Source organism: Caloenas nicobarica, chromosome 3 (assembly GCF_036013445.1).
Source record: "Caloenas nicobarica isolate bCalNic1 chromosome 3, bCalNic1.hap1, whole genome shotgun sequence".
NCBI lineage: Eukaryota > Metazoa > Chordata > Aves > Columbiformes > Columbidae > Caloenas > Caloenas nicobarica.
The window spans coordinates 84,367,115-84,388,156 of NC_088247.1; the positions used below are offsets into that span (position 1 = coordinate 84,367,115).

The 21,042-nt window shown below is 40.5% G+C and overlaps 2 protein-coding genes across 2 annotated transcripts in view; one reads left to right on the forward strand and one right to left on the reverse strand.

Moving 5' to 3' along the window:
- Window positions 1–6,329: 6,329 nt before the first annotated feature.
- Window positions 6,330–17,855, reverse strand: TFB2M (transcription factor B2, mitochondrial). The gene is made up of 8 exons (XM_065630813.1): window positions 17,446–17,855; window positions 16,464–16,552; window positions 15,381–15,534; window positions 14,849–14,997; window positions 13,278–13,367; window positions 12,164–12,226; window positions 10,803–10,954; window positions 6,330–9,507 (listed from the first exon to the last, which is right to left on the reverse strand). Exons 1-8 carry the CDS (start codon window positions 17,768–17,770, stop codon window positions 9,321–9,323), a joined length of 1,209 nt encoding a protein of 402 aa, XP_065486885.1. The 5' UTR covers window positions 17,771–17,855; the 3' UTR covers window positions 6,330–9,320.
- CNST (consortin, connexin sorting protein) overlaps window positions 17,831–21,042 on the forward strand; it is a 55,235-nt gene continuing 52,023 nt past the window's right edge. Inside the window, exon 1 of the mRNA XM_065630812.1 lies at window positions 17,831–18,037. The gene's annotated coding sequence lies outside the window, so the exon portion shown is untranslated. The remainder of the gene's footprint in view (window positions 18,038–21,042) is intronic.

Here is a 21,042-nt window from a genome sequence, read left to right on the forward strand (position 1 = left end):
CGCTGAGAAGCGCGCGGGGCCGCCCCGCCCACCCCCACGTGACCCGGCGCCGCCGCCGCCATGGTAACTGAGGGCAGAGCCCCGCCCCCGCGCGGGCAGGAGCCGCCTGGCTGGTGCTTCGGGGCTGGGCGGGGCTTTTCCGTGCGCGCCTCGCGGCGGGCAGCGCATTTCCCGCCTGCGGTGCGGGCCGTGGGCAGAGGGCGGGGCCTTGCTGCAGCGGCGTTAGTGCCGGGTGGCGCGGAAGGAGTTGCGGTTTTTGCGCTGTTGCGATTTGCCGTTTGATACGGGAATACATTCCGAAATAAACGTTGTGGTTATGTTATACATCATTTTAATGTGCTCCTCTTGCTTTTCGGTTTTTTGCTACTGACTTATTACTTGCCGTTTATTTTATATTTATTTTAGACTATGGAAATGATGTTAGACAAAAAGCAAATTCGAGCGATTTTCTTACTCGAGTTCAAAATGGGTCGCAAAGCAGCAGTGACAACTCACAATATCAACAACGCATTTGGCCCAGGATCTGCTGACGAACGTACAGTGCAGTGGTGGGTCAAGAACTTTCACAAAGGAGACAAGAGCCTTGAGGATGAGGAGCACAGTTGCTGGCCATCAGAAGTTGACGATGACCAATGGAGGGCAATCATCAAATCTGATCCTATTACAACTACATGAGAAATTGCAGAAGAACTCGACATCGACCATTCTATGGTGGTTTGGCATTTGAAGCAAATTGGGAAGGTGAAAACGCTCATGCCGTGGTTTAACCCAAGCTAGCAATATAACCACAGTAGCCACTTGCTCGCTCCCCCACCCCACCCCCCAAATAGGGGAAAGAATTGAAAGGGAAGGGAGAAACTTGGATTGAGATGAACATAGTTTAATAAAATAACACACTACTAGTAAATATATATAAAAATTAGAAATAGAGTATAAAATAAAAGATACTCAATGCAATTCCTCACAAACTGCGTGCACACCAAGCAGCCAGTCCCAGGAAACAGCACCTGGTCCCAATGCCGATCCTGGAATAGAGGAAAGAGGAAAAAGGCAGAAAGGCTCAGAGACCTCTGCAAAATAGCAGGATGGCAAAAAGCCAAATTAACTGCATGAAGAAAATTAACTCATTTGCAGTCAAACCAGCACAGCTCAATAAGTGGGTGTCTCATGAGCTGACCAAAAATCAAAATAATCATTGTTTTGAAGTGTCACGTTCTTCCACGCAACAGCAACAAACCATTTCTCAATCAGGTTGTGGCATGCGACAAAAAGTGAATTGTATACAACAACTGGCGATGACCAGCTTAGTGGTTGGACCAAGAAGAACCTTCCCCAGGCCCTCTGCTGTGCAGAGGTGGGTGGCCCTCCCCAGCCTAGGGCCATGTCCTCCAAGGGACTGCAGGAAATTAGAAATCCCCTCCAGCCGGGTGGCTGATGCTTGTGAATGCGGCATCCTTCAGTGTACCACAAAGGGAAAATCATACTCATTTTGTACTGACACCCAAAGGGTTTGTCTGTGGGAACAGCAGGATATGCAGTTCCAGCTAAAGGGCCTTGGACAGATTATACAGAAGTATGTTTTTTATGAGTGTAACGAGTGATAGCCCAGGCCAGTGAGAATGATATCTCGGGTCAGAAAACCGCCCCCGTATGTATGGTGCGTGAATGCTGGGCATGGGCATGTGAATGAGTGGGTCAGAATGCTGCCCACAAGATATGCATGGGAACATGACTGAAAACAGTCACAACGTGAGTGTGGTGTGTTTAGAATAACATTTTTTTTAAAAAATTGTCCAACCTCTTGGTCCAGCCCTGTATTTGTAAACCTATGAATTGAGAACTGTTAATGAAAGAGAGGAGAGCTCAGCTCTGCCTGGCTCTGCTCTCGCTGCTAATGAGAACTCTGTGCCTGTGTGTCTCTGTCTGCGTCTGTATGAATTGTTCCTGATCGCCGCATTGTCAGCAACTTTTCTTCACTGATGCGACATCGAAACCAGCGTAGAGAAGTCAGACCTCAGGAAGGGGCTTCATTGTATGTAAACCCATTTGTTGCAGAAGATGATATACCTTTCAGTTCGTTCTCTTGATCAAAATACTAAAGTTTGTTTCACACAGGACGAGATACGATAATGATTCTGTCAGAAAACATCCTAAAACAAGACATTTTACTTATGAGCTAGCATCTAGACATATTTCTGGATCTCATTGTGGTCTGAATACAAAGAAGCATGGCTGGGCCAGGAGCTGCTTGGCACCCAAGGGCTGGCAGAGTGTATCACTGGGAATGCAGCCCATACACCAGCTGCTTTTTATCAGAGCCATCACAGAATCATACAATAGTTTGGGTTGGAAGGGACCTTCAAAGGTCATCTTGTCCAACTCCCATGCAGTGAGCAGGGACATCCTCAACTAGATCAGGTTGCTCAGAGCCCTGTTCAGCCTGGCCTTGAATGTCTCCAGGGATGGGGCATCTACCACCTCTCTGGGCAACATGTTCCAGTGTTTTACCACCCACATCATAAAAAATTTATTCCTCATGTCTAGCCTGAATCGCCACTCTTCTAGATTAAAACCTTTGCCCCTTGTCCTGTCGTAACAAGTCCTGCTAAAAAGTCTGTCCCCATCTTTCTTATAGGCCCTTTTTAAGTATTGAAAGGCCACAATAAGGTCTCCCCAGAGCCTTCTCTTCTCCAGGCTGAACAATGCCAACTCGGCCTGTCATCATTAGAGGCACCAGATAAATGACAGGGGAAACGCAAAACACTTATGGGATTAACTGAGAGCAACACTCTGAAATGGTGATGCCCTAAGCCCATGAGATAATAAGTGGTTTTCGTATGGGTTTACGTAGCTTTCATTCAAGGAGGAGAGGCTAAATGTGCTAAACTGCAGATAGACTTAGTCTGGTTTTCCTTATTATGCCTGTAGAGGGAGTTAGGGCTTGTATTTTGGAAAGGAGTGACGAGTCGTCCTGTCAAAGAACACATACCTAACAGTTTTGAAAAACAGTTTTTCATCTCTAAAACATACTCAGTTTTCTTCTCAGTAATGATTGTTTCAGTCTGCAACTGTTTTCATCCAAGTTGCAACAGCATGATCAGAAATGGCAATATATATATCCAAAATGCTGCTATTGGGAAGAACCAACATATACCAAGGAACAGGATTCCCACAGAAAAATGTATTTTGACATTCACTTAAATGCTGCAGTGACATAATTTGTTACCAACAGAACTGACAGCAATCTGGCTGCCAGTTATGCATATTACTATGATTATCTTTATTTCTCCTAGCAATTTTTATTCAATTACAGTGATACTGCGAGATAATCAAGAATTAGCTTTAACAGTTATTCAAATATTAATTTGGCCTTTACGCTTTACTCTTTCACCTACCAGGTCTCCATTTCCCTGCCTATGCTGTTTCATTGAGTTTCTAAGCAGGCATTGCCCAAAACTTGTAACATAAGCCCACTCATAACAGAAGTTAATGTCTATCTCTTGGGTGGATGAACTTGAGAGATGAATATAGGAAAAGCATGAACTTAAAGTCCTACCCATGAACTGCAAAAAATGCATTCAAGGAACAGATAATCTGAATATACAATACCAGATATATCTTTCATTATTTTCTCAATTTTCCAAGTCAGGTATTCTCACATGTCCCATAACACAACAAAATCTCACAAATTACAAAAATGTTTCTGAGGGAACAGTCTCCATTCATACACCACCACCCCCCCCTCCCAAAAAAAAAGAAAAAAAAAAATCACCACCTTAGAGAGCCCAGCTACTCTAGCAAAACTCCAGGTATAAATGCCTGAAGAAAGGGGCTTTCATGAGTTTGGCATAAATTGTACAAGGAAATAAGCCACAGAAGCCCAGTAAGAACTTTTGGCTGACATCGTATTTCATATGATATGACAACATAATTGTAGTCATAGAGGTTTTCTAGTATAGATGAGCTTTTAAATACAGCAAAAACATTTGCATTCATGCAGTGTTCAGTATTTTGACATCTGTAAGAAGAGCCTGGAACGCCAATTCTGGATATCTACACCTACAGTTTGTGGACTGGTCTGCCTAGAAGGCTCATTCAACACAGTCTGAGCAACAGAGATCAACTGAATGCCCAACTCAGATGCTTTTGGAAACATCAGTCTGAATTTTCTGAAAAGCGCAATGATATTATAGCTATATATCCCAGTAAGTGGTCATTTAGCCCTGGACTGTATTTAGTTGAATTAATCCCCATTATTAGTATGGGGTTTTTATATGACCAAGTCATCCACTGACCTAGACAGGTCAGGCTTCCCAACAGCTGTTTGAAATGCATGACACATTCTGGACAGAAGCAACTGTCAAGGCATGTAATGGAGGCATTTTTGTGGGAAATATCACTTAATTGTGGCTGATGCTGCCGAATTAGTCAGACTTCCTTACTGCCGGTAGACAAAACACCGTAGTGGAAGTTTAGCTCTTCTATCTCAAGACAGGGTGTTTTACAACATGAATTTACAGAAAGAATTGCAGTAATTAAATAATCCAAACAATTAAACAAATTCTGTTCTTTAGTCATAAACGTGCAATACCCATTCCAAACAACATGGCACACAAATGAATTCTTCTGTGAACAAAATATGGCTCGAAACATTAAATTTTGAATTAGTACAAAACTTGTATCAATAAGCAGCATAGAACAGCTATCGAATTATTAGTTGAAAGCTTCTAAGCACAGACAGGTATTTTATGAACACATAGGAATCTCTAGACAAGGTCTCTTCACTTTTCATGTTGGTGCACTAGTTAAAAATTGATTCTAGAATGTAAAACTCACTGCAGAAGCATTTTAAGCACAAATTCATAACGAATTTCACTCACTCACATAATTTTACCTGTTGATTTTTTTTTATTATGAACTTTACAAAAACTTTTACTTTTGAGTCCTCCCTGTCTCAAACACATGAATTTCCTTTAGATGGCAGAAACAAGGTTTTGAAGTTTACCGGCATAATTTCTCAACTGTTTGTTTGGTGTCTTATCAATAGGATCAACTACATCAAGTGTCAAAGTCTTGCTTACATTATGAGTAACTCACTGTTGCATTTGGTGTATGTTCACTACCCCTAGTTTCCCTTGGGCTCAGTGTGCTTGCTGTGTGTTGTGTTCTATCAGCTGGGGACAGCCTGGGTGCCTATTTTTAGCAGTGACACATTAAACAGCACACACGAGGAAAGACGCAATAGCTGTTGAGCAAGGGCGCAATGTGAGTGAATAAACATCTCGCACTGACTTCTTGTCCTTTCTGGAAAAGCTATTTGTTATCTCCACTTTCAAAATGTTTATAAAAGAAAGCTACTGCTTTGCTAATTAAAGGCTTGCAAAGCTTAGACTGGAGTTTTCAATCTCCAGCCTTATAGATTGCGTTTAGCCTGCCACAGCAATTAATTCAACATGTTTCTCAGGAAGCATCAGGTTCTTCCTATCACACACATTTTAAACTACACCACAACAACATGTTTCTTGAATTTTATGTTGATATTTCTATCAACATTATCATTATTACCTGGACAGCTAAGCTGTAATTATTAAAATGTCCAATGCTTAACAAGCCTAGTAACCAGTATGTACACATTCCATCTTAACAACCCCTTATCGCATCATCTACCATGTTATTAATAATTACTACAAGGTCACAAATCCTTCTTCTGCATCCAAAGAGAATTACAAACTGTAGAATCCAATTTGACTGATCTAATTTCAAGTGGCAAAATTTCTCATTAACTGGGCATCATAAGGACCAAGTGTCTTTCTGGTTTTATTTGCTATGATTTTAATGTGGTTAAGTAGTAAAAATTTAGACAATTGCCATCAGTCATGTAATTTTCTTTTATAGGCAGATGGATGGCACAAGTGGGGGCCATTAGAAAAAAAGTAGCACCTCTGAACTTACAGTCAGTATACAAACAATGATATATTGGTGCTTTAATCTGGCATGCCAAAAACCATTTTCTTGGCAACTCCTCTAAGAAACAGTATTTGAAGAGTAGAAGCAATACTTAAGAGTTCTACCTGGTAGATGTATCCCGTGTGTTCATGTTTTAGATGTTAATGAATTATATCAGTCTTGAGGGGAGAAAAACAAAAAAGGAAAAGAAAAAACAAACCTCACAGTCTGGAAATAATTGAAAAGAATATGCTATACTGTGGACCTTCTATTAAGTATAATGTATGTATGTTGTCACCTTCATGTCATCCAAGATGACAAATTCAAAGAAAGGAAAACATAGGAAAAAATAAAAGTACACAAAAAGATTGCAGCTAATTAATGCAATTTAAAAATTCTATTACATCTTGCATATAAAAAGTGTCATAACACAAAACTACGTAAAAACCAACTGAATTGGACAGTGTTTTCAAATGTTGGTGCTAATTTCAAAATTTTTATTATTTACTGTATCTGGCACAGTAACTTGAAAGTTAATGCACTTTCAGAAACGGGAAACTGCTGTCCCACCCTGACAGAAAGGTAGTTCCTGTGAACCTTTTGGTCTCAAAGTTAGCATGAAGATCATCTCTTCTGAACAAGTCTAACATCTTAAACTTTGAGGGAATTTGCAGTTTTGTTTTCCCTTGGAATAGTATTTTGGAAGGTTATTAAAATATAAACATTAACCTAAATTTATATACTGTTTTCCTAGTTACAAGGTCTGTCTTTGCATTTACATGAATCAAAAATAACTGAAAAGTTGTTGGCTCAGTTTTCCATCAACATGTCAAGGAATATGGCAAAGGCAGATATGCAAAGGAAAGGAACACAAGATGCAAAGGAAAGGAACACAAGATGCAAAGGAAAGGAACACAAGTAGTACAGGATTGGTTAAAAAAAAAAAAAAAAATCAACAAAAGTGCATAAGAAGCCTTTATATACAGTTTGAAATTTAAGTGAAAGTTTGCATTCAGCATTATCCTACAGAAGCTGTAAAACTGCACCAGTAGGAAGTACTGAGTGGCAGCATCAAGGAACCCATGGACCTACTGCAATTTCACTCCCCCATATTCATTCACGTACACCAGTAATTTTCACTTTTTTTCCATCTTTCCATCAATACCAAAACTACTTTTATAGTGACAGACACTGTTTTCTTCATTTCATGTTTGTGATCAGGGCTGAACGTATTGCCTGCACTTAATGGCAGAGCTCTGGTTAGCACTAAATCTCCTCATTTCAAGTCCCCAGTTACACAATATTTCTTCCACTTACTGACTCCTGCTGTTATCCTGGGAGTTTCTGCACTAGCTCAGTAATTGCTGTTTGCCAACAGTATTAAAAAAACCAAAAAACAAAAACCACCACCACACAAAACAAAACCCAAAACCAACCAAACAAAAACCACCAACCCAAAACAGCAATTTTTTTTTTTCAGTTCATGTTTGAAATGTTATCATCAACAAAAAGAACTTTATCTAGACAGTGGTGGTCTTATATTTTATGCATTGAATATTTCTCCTGGTATGCTGATATAAGGCATCTTGCTGCAACAAGAGCAAGGTATTTGATGGCGGCGGGGGGGGGGGCAAAAAAAAAAAAAGTCCGGGACACACTGCCTTCTTGTGGACCAGTAGACAGGACAGTTGCCATCTACTGAGATTGAAAATAGGTGGATTTTGCCTCTGTTAATGCAAGTTTGCCACTCATAGTCTATTTAAAATGCCAGTTATCTGAAACAGTAAGAGATGTAAACAGAAAGAAAGCCTCAAATCTTCATGACCTACACCAGAACACCAATAACGCTCTGAGACAGACTGCAAATCAAACCTCAGCCTTTCCATCAGTTTCACCACAACATTACCAAGGGTTATTGGCAGCTTAAGCAAAGAGCTGCAACCAAGTGAGCAGAGTGAACTGAGGCTGCCTGAAGTCAATTTTTCTTCTGCAGCAGGAACTGCAGGAGGAATCACAGAATCACAGAATCACAGAATGTTAGGGATTGGAAGGGACCTCGAAAGATCATCTAGTCCAATCCCCCTGCCAGAGCAGGAACCCCTAGGTGAGGTTACACAGGAAGGCGTCCAGGCGGGTTTTGAATGTCTCCAGAGGAGAATCCACAACCCCCCTGGGCAGCCTGTTCCAGTGTTCTGTCACCCTCACTGAGAAGACAGAGATGAACGCTTGTCACATCTATACCTCACACTACATTTAAGAAATAAAATTCTGTGTTTGCATTGTTTCAGTCACTGTCGTCTTCCGAAACCTGAAAATAGCTCAGCCTTTACTTTAGCTCTGCTAAAAGAAAAAAAAAAAACACCCTTATTTTTGGCCACAGGTCTTCTCAGAGGAGACAGTATACAACACAGAACCAGTACAGCCTGCCAGCACTATCAGACAACAGAACAGTTACATGGTAAGACAGGAAGAGAAACCAGGAACAGGTTGCATTATGGGGTACTATTGCTAAAAGGAGAATTTTACTAGCATACGGCTTTGAATTAAGTTATTTTGTACATATAATACACATGAAACAAATACATATTGTCAGAGGTTGCAGGTATGATGTTTGGGATTTTTTCCCAAACTGTTTATGCAGCACTGAATGTTCTGAGGGCTTTGCTTTTAGACCTACAATAAGATAAAGCCTGTATGCATACAAGTGTTTGCGTATTGTAAACTAGAACAGGCTGCCCAGTGCTCTTTTCAAATTTTCAAAAGAAAGAATTGTTACGTCTTTTTTCCCCAGAGATAACATCATCTTTGTTTAAGAAAAAAAACCCCAACTCTCAGTTGATGTTTTATCATGCTGTCATTACCTTCTCACCTATCAACCCACTACTATTGATTTATTGAAATTATATTGACTGTAGACTGCAAGGTTTTTAGGTCAGGAGACAATGTAATAGATTCAGTTGTTGGAAAGACCTATGTATTTTGGGAATCTGTGAAAGGGCATTAAGGTCACTGAACACTAAAATACAAACCACACAAATAATGACATCTGGTCTGATTTTTTTTTCAAATGTTGTAAATATACAGCAGTGTAACAAAAAGTTCCTTTAAACTGGCACATCCAAAAGCAGCACGCCACTAATACACTCCTGGAAAATACACAATGTTTGTCCATTCTAGATAGGATTGTGATCAAACAACTGTGAATCCGTTACTTTCATCCTGTGTAGAAGGGCTCTTGTTACTTGCTAAATTATTTTCCTGTTTGGACAGGAACTCATCTAGCTAACGGTACCTCCGATGTTACTTAAATCATTTCTTATCAAAGTAATCTTCCAGAAGCAAAGGTGATCTTCCAAAAGACAGCAGCTTTAGATTTATAAGTTTATGTTCCTTATACTTTCCAAGGCTTCATCATGGAACCAGGTTTCAATAAACAAATTAGAGTTTTGCAAAGCCTCAAAAAGATGCTTATAGTCTTCTGGGTATAAGTCACGTGCTTGAGCTTTCCTTGGAATTTCTAGCTGTCTCAGTAATTTCCCAGCATCATCCAAGCTCCATGAACTGAAACAAACAAACAAAGTCATAACAGAGCCTGTCTTTGTATGAAAAATTAAATCAGCAAGAAACAGTATCTGAAGGTCTATCTCACTCTTTTGCAGCTTCTAGAAGAAGTTACCATCTTCCTATAACACAAGTTATTTTCAATCCATACTGCAAACAGGAAGAAACCTGTGCTAGTAAGACATATAAACACCAAAGAAAGCCCCCCAGCAGACATAGACAATACCAAATCACATTAGCCGTCTCATCAGAGTGTGGGTGCCCTCCCTTCCTCCCTCTTCTGCCCCAACTGCATAAGTCAGTAACAGGCATTACAGCATAAAAAGGGTTATTATTCAATGCCTGCCAAGATCATCTTCAAGCTGATTTAGTATAGCATGAGTTAGTGTGACTTACACTTCACAGGTATTTCCTTCTCTGTATAAAAAAACGCATCCAGTATCTCCCCATCTACATCACTGCTGTGAAAACTAGACCTCTTATAAATGTGCATATACATTAACTGTTTCCCAGGCAAGAAAAGGGTGTATAAATAGACAGAAGATGCACAATAGAAGCCTTCAAGGTCAGCTCCACTTCCTGACCGAAGGATAGAGTGGAGATTTGGTACACCACCAAGCTTCAAAAACGAAATTCATTAAGGCTCTTTGCACTTGTCTTTGCTAAATGAGTTACCGGAATTTATTAAGGTTCTTATTTTTTCCTTTCTGGAAATTAACTTCCATAAACCACTATCAGCAAATAAGAAATATATTAATTATTTTCCTTAACAAGTGGAAGTCTATGCTTTCCAGACTGCAAAAACTTCCCATTTATGGGAAAAGGAAATCTGCTGATCATAAAGCAAAGTGAACAGCTCAAGTGTAATGCCAAAATGAATAACTAAAGAAAGTTCCATAATTGGTAAATAAGACTAAAGCCTAATTTTTTAATTAGATAAAAGAAAGCCATTTGAGGACAGCCCCACTCCATCTTCAATAACCTTTAGTTGTTTTCATTATATTTACTTTGATGTCTGTTATAAACTGAAACTTCTTCAGCTTTTAATTTCTATACCTGCAAAACTCTTGATGACTTTATTATTATGTCTGTAAAGTGAGTGAAAATTTCTTGCAGACACATGACCTCACGTCCATTGGAGGTACAATAACTGCACATCTACATTCTAAATACTTGTTGACCTTCCAGTCAAACCTCAAGTGTGCAAATAAATACTGCTTTGAGAACACATTTTAATATTTTTCTATATTTCCCTGAAAAAAAAGGTATAAAAACTGTAATTCTTTCTTACTTACTGTAATCTATCAGTAAGTCTAGACTTAGGTTTAGCAAGACACTGTTTCACCATGAAAATAAAGGTAGTTCCATTTGTGGGCTTCAAGCCTCCTGTAAACAGATTTTGCTGAGGAGTCAGTCGTACCAAGCATAAATGGTCATTTGGCAGAAACTGAAAGAAAAACAAAACAAGCCACTGAAAGGTCATTTTTAAGACAGCGTCTGTCTATAGCTAAGAGTAAGCATTTCATCTGTGCCACCTGTAACATTTCTTAAAGAGTTTTAGAAATCTAAACAAGATTACTTTGTTGGAAGCTGATGCTTTAAAATGTTGTTCTAGAACAAAGATGCTTTACATTCCCCCACCCCCAAAATAGAAAGGAAATAGGAAAGAAAACAGATATACTATCTCTTTGGGTTTATTTTTATATTTCAAGACTGAACTCTCGTAGTTGAAATAGACAATACAATTTTGATGGGAGTTTTCAAGCAATTATATGGCCTATAGTATTTCTACACTATGCAAGGTATTGGATCTACCTGCCTTTTGTATATGAAGACGGAATTATTTGACTATAACACTAAGACAATACTGCAGCTTGAGGATGTTATGAAACTAGGAGGGGATGGAGTCTTTAACTGAAAGAAATGTAATTCTGTATTGGCAGCAATGGATGTATCGTCCAATAGGTCTCACATTGAAGTGTGTAATACACACCCAGTCATTTGGATTCACAGTCACTTATATTGTACAGTCACATTTCAAACAGCACTCAATATACTATCGTAGCAGTTTTCTGGGGAGGGTAAAACCAAATATCAAGTAAACATGCATTCATATTATTGGTATTAAATATAAATATTCTTAAATTATACAAAGGAACATCATTACTTCTCTAAAAGATAAAAGTAAAGAACTTACACAGGGTATTTTTTCACTTTTCAAATTTAAGCTTTGAGACTTACACTTTTCAGCAATTAACTAGGACACAGAATCTACACTGGACATGTGAATAACCCTTTTAATAAAAACCAGCAGCATACTGATTGTGCTATTAATTGTGGTAACACCTGTTCAAGCAGGTAGATATGACCCTTACCTGTTCACATCCCTTTATGTTGTTCATTCACTGTATTTTTTTGATCATAGATAATAAAGAAACTGGTTTATTTCAGTTTCTAAGCTAATAGTAATTATTCACCCCACTTCCGACAGCACATCTACATGCTGCCCATAAGTTTTAATTAGAAAACTTCTTTAAAAATACATTATTCACAGCCAAAATTATATGTGCAAATGCTGTTACAAAGTTATTTTAACTTTAATTAAAGTGGTTTAGGTGCATGTCCAAAAGCAAAAAAGTGCACATAACGATCTTACCACACTTTTTGGTATCCACAGTCCTCCATTTTTCAAATTAGTTACAAATGATGACCAAGGTTCCTATGAGAGGGAGCAAATAAATATATTACAGAATTAAAGTGCTTTGTTAGAATTTGGAAATATATTTACCATCAATCCTGTCAAATTAGAAGTTTACCCCTTCCTAAAATTTACTTTAAAATCATGTAAATATATCATAACTACAAAAAAAAAAAGAGTCAAGTAAAAAGCACACAAAGGCCACGCTCAGTCCAAACAAAAGTCCCATCAGCTCAATAACTTGTCTTCTGAAGCAGCAATAAGCAGATGTGTAGCAAACACTGTATGACCAGGATATGCATATGTAATAGGTTCCTTAAGCATCATCTGATTCTTTAATTCCTTGATATTTACCTTAATATATACCTCATGGTACAAAGTATTTGGAAAACAACAGATAGCAAAACTTTTAATTTTAGATTAGCAAAACATTTAAACTATGAACAGAGCACAAACAAAGGTCAATCTAAAAAGCACAAAGTAAGTGAAAGTTGATGGTCGTGTGCTCGTGTGGAGGTGGGGTGACAACATAAACTTCCTAAAACTAAACCATAGCGTGTTTGACAAGGTAAGACGGTTATTGACTAGCAGGAGAAGCAGGCTTGCTTGGCACATAAAGGCACCAAGACTGAAAAACATATTTCTACTGAACACAGCTCATGAAGCTGAAAGCACACGATGGCAAGATGCAGAGGACATAACAGAGAGCAGACTACAACAGACTGGAAGGGCAATCTTCTAGTCTCAAACAACCCCTAGCAAGATGCAAAATACTTCATCTGTTACACAAACTTCTCTTTGACATCTAGCAGCTTCTGAGAATGTTTTTGAGTATACTGGCTTGTAACAAAAATACTGACATCATAGTTAATAACGGTGCTGCATAAGTAGAAGAGCTTGACACACAACACTACTATTTCAGGTTTCTACATCCAAAAGTTTTCAATAGTTCTCCAACAAATTTAAACATCAAATTAGCTTCCAATTAGTTTACAATAGTAAAACACTATAAACCCTTTCCTATAAACATGTCCATAGCATTAGACCATGTCAGCTAGTACAAAAAGCTTACCATATGCAGTAGCTGAATTTCACATCCTAGTTGCCAAAGTACAGTGAGTGCTTGGTAAGCCCTCGGCTCCCCAGGCTTTGCTGTTAATACCTAACAAAATGGCAAAGAAAGAGCATTTTTGTTGCAAAAACTAGGACTGCTTCCTTATCTAAGCAAAATCCTTATATATATAACAAGCGGTAAGAAACTCATAGTTAAGTCTAAAATTCCAAGGCGAAGTTACATTAGGCCTCAAATACATTATTTTGTGCTGGTTTAGTACATCTTCTCAGAACACGTTATTAGAAGACATTACGGCAGTTTAAGTATTTCTTTGCAGAAGTTATTTGGATAACTGAACTGTGTAGGAATTTTCAGCTTATACTTTCTGGTCCCATTTAAGGCAGAGAAGTTTCACACAGAAGAGAAACAGGTATCATATTTTGCATAAAAAACATAACGTGGGTAGAGTTATCAGCTCACACTGATAATATTCCAAATAAGACACAAAAGCAGAGTAAGCCTTTAGGTGAAGTCACTGAATATTAAGCAGCTTGTGCTGTCATCATCCTGACCAATATTACAGATCAGACAACTCTCAGGGCAAAAAAAATTTAAAATCTTGTGTTTTTTTCTCAAACAGGTAAAAAAAATAAGGAAATTGTAGCAGGAAGATGGATCAAGCAAAAGATAAAAAGGAGTTCCAATTGCTTTTATTTAGGTACACAACCCTTATTTAACAGGGTTCACAATAACACCAAAACAAATTACACAGTGACAGCATTAAATGAATAGGTTGCCCTCTGTTTGCTAAAAATCTGGCCATTAAAAACATACCATGTAAGTGAACATTTCAGTGGTGTCCAACCTGTCATTTTGCAGAAGAACATACTTAAGACTTCTAGTTTTTTTCAGTAGAGTGTTAGATACAAAAGAAGTTGTGTAAGCACACCTGGAAGTCTTTGCTTACTTCATATAATTAAAGGTTTGTGGCTCTGTACGAATCTCACAGTTTCAAAGAAAGAAAAGTTACCCTTGAACTACAAGTATAGTTCTGGAGGTTTGGGACAACGTAAATTAGAAACCCGTAACCCAGAGAGCTGCTCTGCACCTTGGTGTACAGAGCCTTAGTAAATCACTCATATTTTGCCTCAATTTTTTTCGGTACTGCTTACAAAAGTGGCTCAAGAGAGTAAATGCATCTCACTGAGTATGGTATTTAGTAATTCTAAATCTTCTTCATGAGGCATTTTTCAGTCAGTCTTCATTGACTATTACCTGCAACTAATAAACAATTTTGTTGCAAACACGTTACAGAATTTAAGCACCTCACAAGTTACAATAGAAAGCAGCTCCTCTGCTGCATAGCCTTCTCAAGGACCAGCCTTCATATTTGTAACATTTGTGGTTATGTGACAACAGAACGTTTCTTGACAGCACTATTAGCACATAAAGAAAACAAGAAACAAGACTTAAAATTCTTGCAGAAACAGAAATTGACTAGCAAAAACATTAACTATAGAATATAAATGTTTTTGTGCTCTTTGAAGCACTACTTTTTCTTTACTACCTGTAAAATCTCTTAGACATACCTTGTACTCTTTTTCACTTATAAAAAGGTTGAGTTCTACTCTTCCGTATCTGTATATGGAATTGCATTCATACAGGGCAAAAAGAAGCCTCCAAAGCATGTTCCGTTCCTTTTTTTGTGGTAAGATTCCAAAAACTTTAACAGGTACATCTGTTTCAACAGTGTGTAAAAGTATCTTTAAAATTTTGCAGAATGTACTAGACGATCTCATTAATGCTAAATTACGAACAATGAAGAAAAGAAAGTCTCCCAGCTCATGTTGTTCAAAAATGAATACGATTCAAGCTTCAGTCAAAGCTAAGCCCAGTTTGCACTAGATTAAACCTTTAAACCAAGCAAACAGCTGAGATGTCATATTGCCACAAGGGTTTTGAAGCTATCAAGAACCTAAACAAAGGTCAAATGTAGGGTACAATATTCATTATTCCAGCATTATTAAATAGAATAGATACCTCAAGCAAATCCCAAAGATTTCACCAAACTGCTTATGCACCCTTCAGAAGGATTTGAAATGTGTTATTATGTACATATACCTGCCATCCAAGGAACTGCTGCTAAACCCATGGTTTCAAAAAGTTTGTCAGAACACATAGCAGGTGGTTTCAGAGTTCCAGATACCAAAGGATCCAGTCTGAAGAAGTCACCATAAATTACCTTTAATTGTCCATCCAGGCTGTTCTCTAGGGACTGAATAAAATTAATGTCAGTTGAAGAAATTGGGATGCAGTAGCCTGTCTTGCAAAACACCCAACCCAAACAAAAAAACAATATTCAAACACTACCTAAAATTGTTACCCAGTCAACAAGAATCAAATCTCAGAGCTGCTTCTTATAGCTGATAAAAAGAATAACACCCTTCATTGTGCAGGGCTTTTTGACATTTTTGTGCTGTGCAACTGGGGCTTTAAAACACATTCTTAAATTAGTAAGATATTCTGCAATGTTTTGCAAAAAAAGAGCTATACTTAACTAAGCAAACCACTGCATTTTGATTTACAACTGGAATTCTTCATATATGCAGAGAGAATGCCTTTTATACACATTTTATGTCAGGTGAGAATCTTCGGTTCCAAACCTCTACTTTACTGCATTGTAACACAATCCTTCTAGTGCAACTTTTGCAGCTCTATGGCTGACCACCTTTGAATCCATGCAAAGCCAAGGTGAACAGGAGAGGACAACACAGATATCTTAATACTGCCAGCAAATTGCAGGGCAACAGATTAAATTGTACCATGAGATAATCAGAATAACCAAGGCTCTTTTTACAGATTTCTGAAAGCTACGTACAGACATCTTGCTTAAATATACACAATTACAATGACTCTGATTAGCATTAGCTTCAAATTTATGCATGAAACTTCACAGGAAGACTATGAACTTGAGTTCCTGCACACACAAAATGCCAAATCAACTGATTATAAAATAGTCTGTTGCTGAGTGTGCAATGTAAAACCAAACAATACTTACTATTATTAAGCATTATTACAAATGTTACAAGTAACAATCACTGGCTAATTCCTTTTTGATCCAACAGTTACTACACAATTATAAGTTAATTTCTTATTTTCTGTTTAATTAAGTTTTAGAAATGTGCTGACAAATCAAAAGTGTACCTGTAAGTTTGGAAGAAAAACTGAGTTACTTTCTAGAGCTACCACTTTAACACCTGCATTGAGCAGAGTTCGGGTCAAGACTCCAGGACCTGAAGGGGGAAAATTTAAAAAAATTTAAAAAGGAAAGAAAGGGCTTTTTTTCTAAGTGATCTCCATTAGTGACTTTTCCCTACACAACACTTAAGACATACCACTTTCAACTAGAGATAACTTATGTTTGTTTAAACACACTTCAAAACAAGAGCTACAAAAATATTTACATGCAGCCTGCCTGAGACTGCTCAGTGAATTACTATTTTTTCTTTGGCCAAGTGAAATATTCTTTGAAACCTTACCTATATTATCCACACAGGTAAAATACCCTCTGCAGAAATGTAAAATAAAACAAAGAGAAAGTAACTGCAGAGGGCTAGCCATATAGTGGCCCACAGTCTTTTACCAACAGAGCTTTTACCAACATGCTTTTACCAACTAAGTTCAAAATGCTACCTGGACAGAAATTCACAACCCTACTTACTCCATAGCAAAGTTTTAACACCAGTGATTCGAGTCTCCAGACCGAGCACTCACTCATTCCCCTCCAAGCTCCGTACAAACGGGCTCCCCCGCCGCCCGCCCCAGGCACAGCGCGGTGTCGCGACACCCACACCGCCCTGCCGGTCGCCAGCGCCCGCCCCGGGAAGACACAAGGCGGCAGCCGGCGGGCCGGGGCAGCCCCCAGCACGGATCTCCTCCGCCACCCCCACGCGAAACCCAGGGAGAGGCAGGGCCCCGTTCCCTTCCCTCAGTGGCACCAGCTCTTCGCGGCCCGGGGGCCCGTTACCGCCGGTGGCGAGGGCGGTAGCTCACACTGACCCCGCAAGGTCACTGGGGCACGCCGAGCAGCGCCGTGTCCCGGAGGCCCCGGAGACGGCGAAACCCCGAAAGTATCCCCGCCGGAGGGCAGCGAGCAGAGGACGGCAGGAGTCTCGGTGCAGCTTACCGGGCGCGAACTCGAGCAGGACGGGCTGGGGGCCGGGGCCGGTTCCGCTCTGCAGGCAGCGCTGCACGGTGCGCGCCAGCTGCGGGCAGGCGATGAAGCGGCGGAGCGACACACCCCTGCGCTGTGCCTGCTGCACCAGCCGCTCCGTCTCCGCCGCCTCCGGCACCCGCAGGCCCGGGCTCGGCCACTGCCCCGCCGCCCGCCTCGCTGTCGCCCAGCAAAGCGGCAGCCCGCACAGCAGCGGCCGCAGCCCCGCCGCCAGAGTCGCCGACAGGAGGCGGCGGCAGCAGTCCGCAGCGCCCGGCGGGGCCCGGCCTGCCAGCATCACCGCGCCGCCGCCACCGGCCCCACGCTGGCGAGCACCGGGTGCGCGATCGCCGCGGCAACGGGAGCGTCACTTCCGCCTCTGCCCGGCCTCTCTAGCGCTCTTCCGCTCTATCGTCGGAGGTCTATCGTCCCGCCGTCCTCTCTATGGTGCCAGCCCTGCACCGCCGGGAGTCTGCGGCAGCGGCGGCGCGACAGGACCATCTCCCACACCTCCACGCCATGCCGGGTGGCGGGTCCCGGCCACCGGAGCCTTAGCGGAGCTGAGGTCAGCTGACGTGGGCTTATCCCCGAGAGAAGAAGGGGAAGGGGAGATGTTTTCCCCCGGTGCCGCGCGCCGCCGCCTTCCGCTCGTCCCGGCCGCCACCGGGGGCTACGGGGGAGGGCAAGGGCCGCCCGGCGAGGCGGCGGGGAACGGCACCTTCCCGCCGCCCGCCCGGCGGTGGCGAAGCTCCGCCGCGAGGCGAGGGCGGGCGGCGGTTAAACGGCCGCGGCGCGCGGCGGCGGGAGGCCGGTACCGGGCGGGCAGGGCGGGCTGAGCTCTGCCCGCCTCAGCCGGGATGGCAGGTGCCGGTGCTGCGGCTGCTCCTGCCCCGGCAGCAAACCGGCGGGAGAAGGCGTGTGGCGGTGCTGCTGAGGGGGAGGCTTCGGCAGGGGAGAGAGCTCTGCCGGGCGCCGGGGGAGCGCGCCTCTGCTCGGTTTTGTTGGTGGAAATCCCAGGAGCTACGTATTTAGTTTTGAGGTTTGCCCGGGTGTTTTATGAGAGTCTTTGATCTCCGCGTGTGCAGCTAAATAGGCACTCCGGGACTCGGTTCTTTGTATCGCCCTGCTGCCCTCAGCAGGTGCGGGATCCTGCTCCGGCAGATCTGCGACATCAGTCCTCGGCGGTTTCGTCCTGCCCGATGCCGTCTTGCAGTTACGTTTTAGGTAGAACCAGTCATTCAGCAGCAGCAGCGACGTTGTCTTTTCAACAGCTTGCCTTGACGAGTAATAAGTGCAGGACGTGTTCAAGTTCTGTGAAACTGGAGTTCATCCATCGGGGATTCGGTGCTAAAACCTGCCGGTGGCAGGCGGGTGGCTGTGGTGTGATGGGTTCTACGGGAGAGACAACCCTCCCAGACGTGTTTCCCTGCTCCCTGCCTAGTCCGTGCAGAAGGCAAGAGTGGTCTGGCAATCACAGAGTGGATTGGTCTTCAAATTAATGGCTCGAAAGTAGACTTTCTGTACAGGTTCGTAAAAATCTCTGTTTATAGAGAAATTGACACATGCCTACTTAGTAAACAAAGTCGTTTTGTTTGACAAATCTCTATTAAACAGAACCTAGGACAGAAGATTGTGCCTTTCTTATTCTCTCTTTGGTAGATCGACATGTGGCATGGAGAGGTGCTGGGCAGAATTTAGGAAAGATTGCAACTGCTTTCAGCTCTTCATATCTGTGATTTATTTTTAAATATTTGTCTCTTTTACAATGAGTGCTGTAATTGTCTTCCCCGTGCCTTAAGGGAAACGGACAGACTGTTCAGCTGGATGATGGGATAGACCTCAATCCATTTTTAAACTGGACTTTGTTTTTAATAGCTTTTTTCCTCTCTTACTAATTAGTCTGATAATTCAGTAATTCATAGGACTTTTAGAACATCGAGCAGAACTTGGCTTTCTTAGAGCAAGTGTTTAGTAACATCCTAATTCAGCTTTCCTTATCAAAGATTATTGATAGCTATGGCCACAGAAAGTTTAGGTGTGGTAACTATATTAGCATGTTGTATTCCATATATTTTAAGATTAATTAAAGAGTTTTGGAATTTTTTGTTGCTAGTCAAAGCACTCAGAAGTGCTAGGGTCATCTTTCAATGGGCTGTTCAGAGTGATTGAGACAATTCAGAGGAGTTTTTACTAAGTAAAGCCAAAATGCCCTGACATTCTCCATACACTAGAAATAATACACTTTTCTTCATATTTTTATTCACTTTAGCTTAGCACTTGCCTGCGTTGAACCATAGATCTCCATAGGATAAATTTATTTTTGTTTGTTTGTTTTTCTTTTCCCCCAGAACTGTCAGATACATGCTGAATCTTGCATGCATAAAGGACTACCTCTTTCTGACCTGGTCATTATCCTTGAGAAACTGTTGAAACCTTAGGAAAATGGCAAGTTTTTGTACATTTTTTTTTGTTTAGAAATTACAATGTATAAAATTGTTTAATACATTAAAGTGTATCCCAAGGACATTTGAGCAGTTATTTGTAAGTTAATAGCTCATTGTGGCATATATTTTCTAGTTTAATACAGCTATTGTGACATGTAAATAGTTGAATTTACAGTCTTACATCATAGAGCCTTATATCATTGTAATTTAAGTGCATAGCTGGGTGCTCTGAAATTATTGCTTCCTCCTAATTATTGTTTTTTGAAATAAATCAGAGAAGGAATCAAAAGGGTTACCAGTTTGATTGGATTCCAGCTTATGCTTGACCCAAAAGAGCCCATTAGTTGTATGGGTTAAAAAATCAGTAAAGAGATATTTCTTCTGCTCAATGGTTCTAAATGTCTTTTGCATTTACTTTTTTTTGGCTTCATTAAAAGTTTATGTTTCAAGTTAATATTAAAGCATTGGTCTTTTACTATTTTGCCATGTATTAACCATTTAGCTGTAGTAAATATTGAAAAGCACTTCTAAGTAAGGGGGGAAATTACAGTAGTATATACATCTTGATCTCAGTTTTTCAAACTCTTATGCCCATACTTCATTTTAAGTACAAATTCAGTAGAATTCTCATCTTGCACAAAAAAAACCCCAAGAGGTGTGTGAATGGAAATTTGCGGGATCATAATTTTTCTTGTCCTGGTAGTGATGCTTGTCATTAGAGTCTCCTATTTGGCTCAGAATACAGATTAAGTTTGTTAGCATATAATTGTTTCAGAAACTCTTTATCTTTCTATTTTATTAATCATATACCATTTTATCATTAATTCACTGTAAAATTAATCTTAAGCTTTACTCCTAATGTTGATTGAGTGCTAGTTTGGGTTTTTTTGTTTGTTTTGTTATTTGTTTCGTTTAATTATGCATATATTGAAAGGCTTACCTGTTATGCGGTTATCGTTTTCACATATTTTATTCTGCATACTTTGATAATCTTGTAATACTTTGGATGGTGACTAAGGAAAATAGTAGGAGTGGTAAGAGATTTCTTCAAAAGTGCTTTAAGTGCTATGCACTTAGGAAAATAGTCTCTAGGAAGAATTATTCTTTAAATTCTTAAATTTCTTAA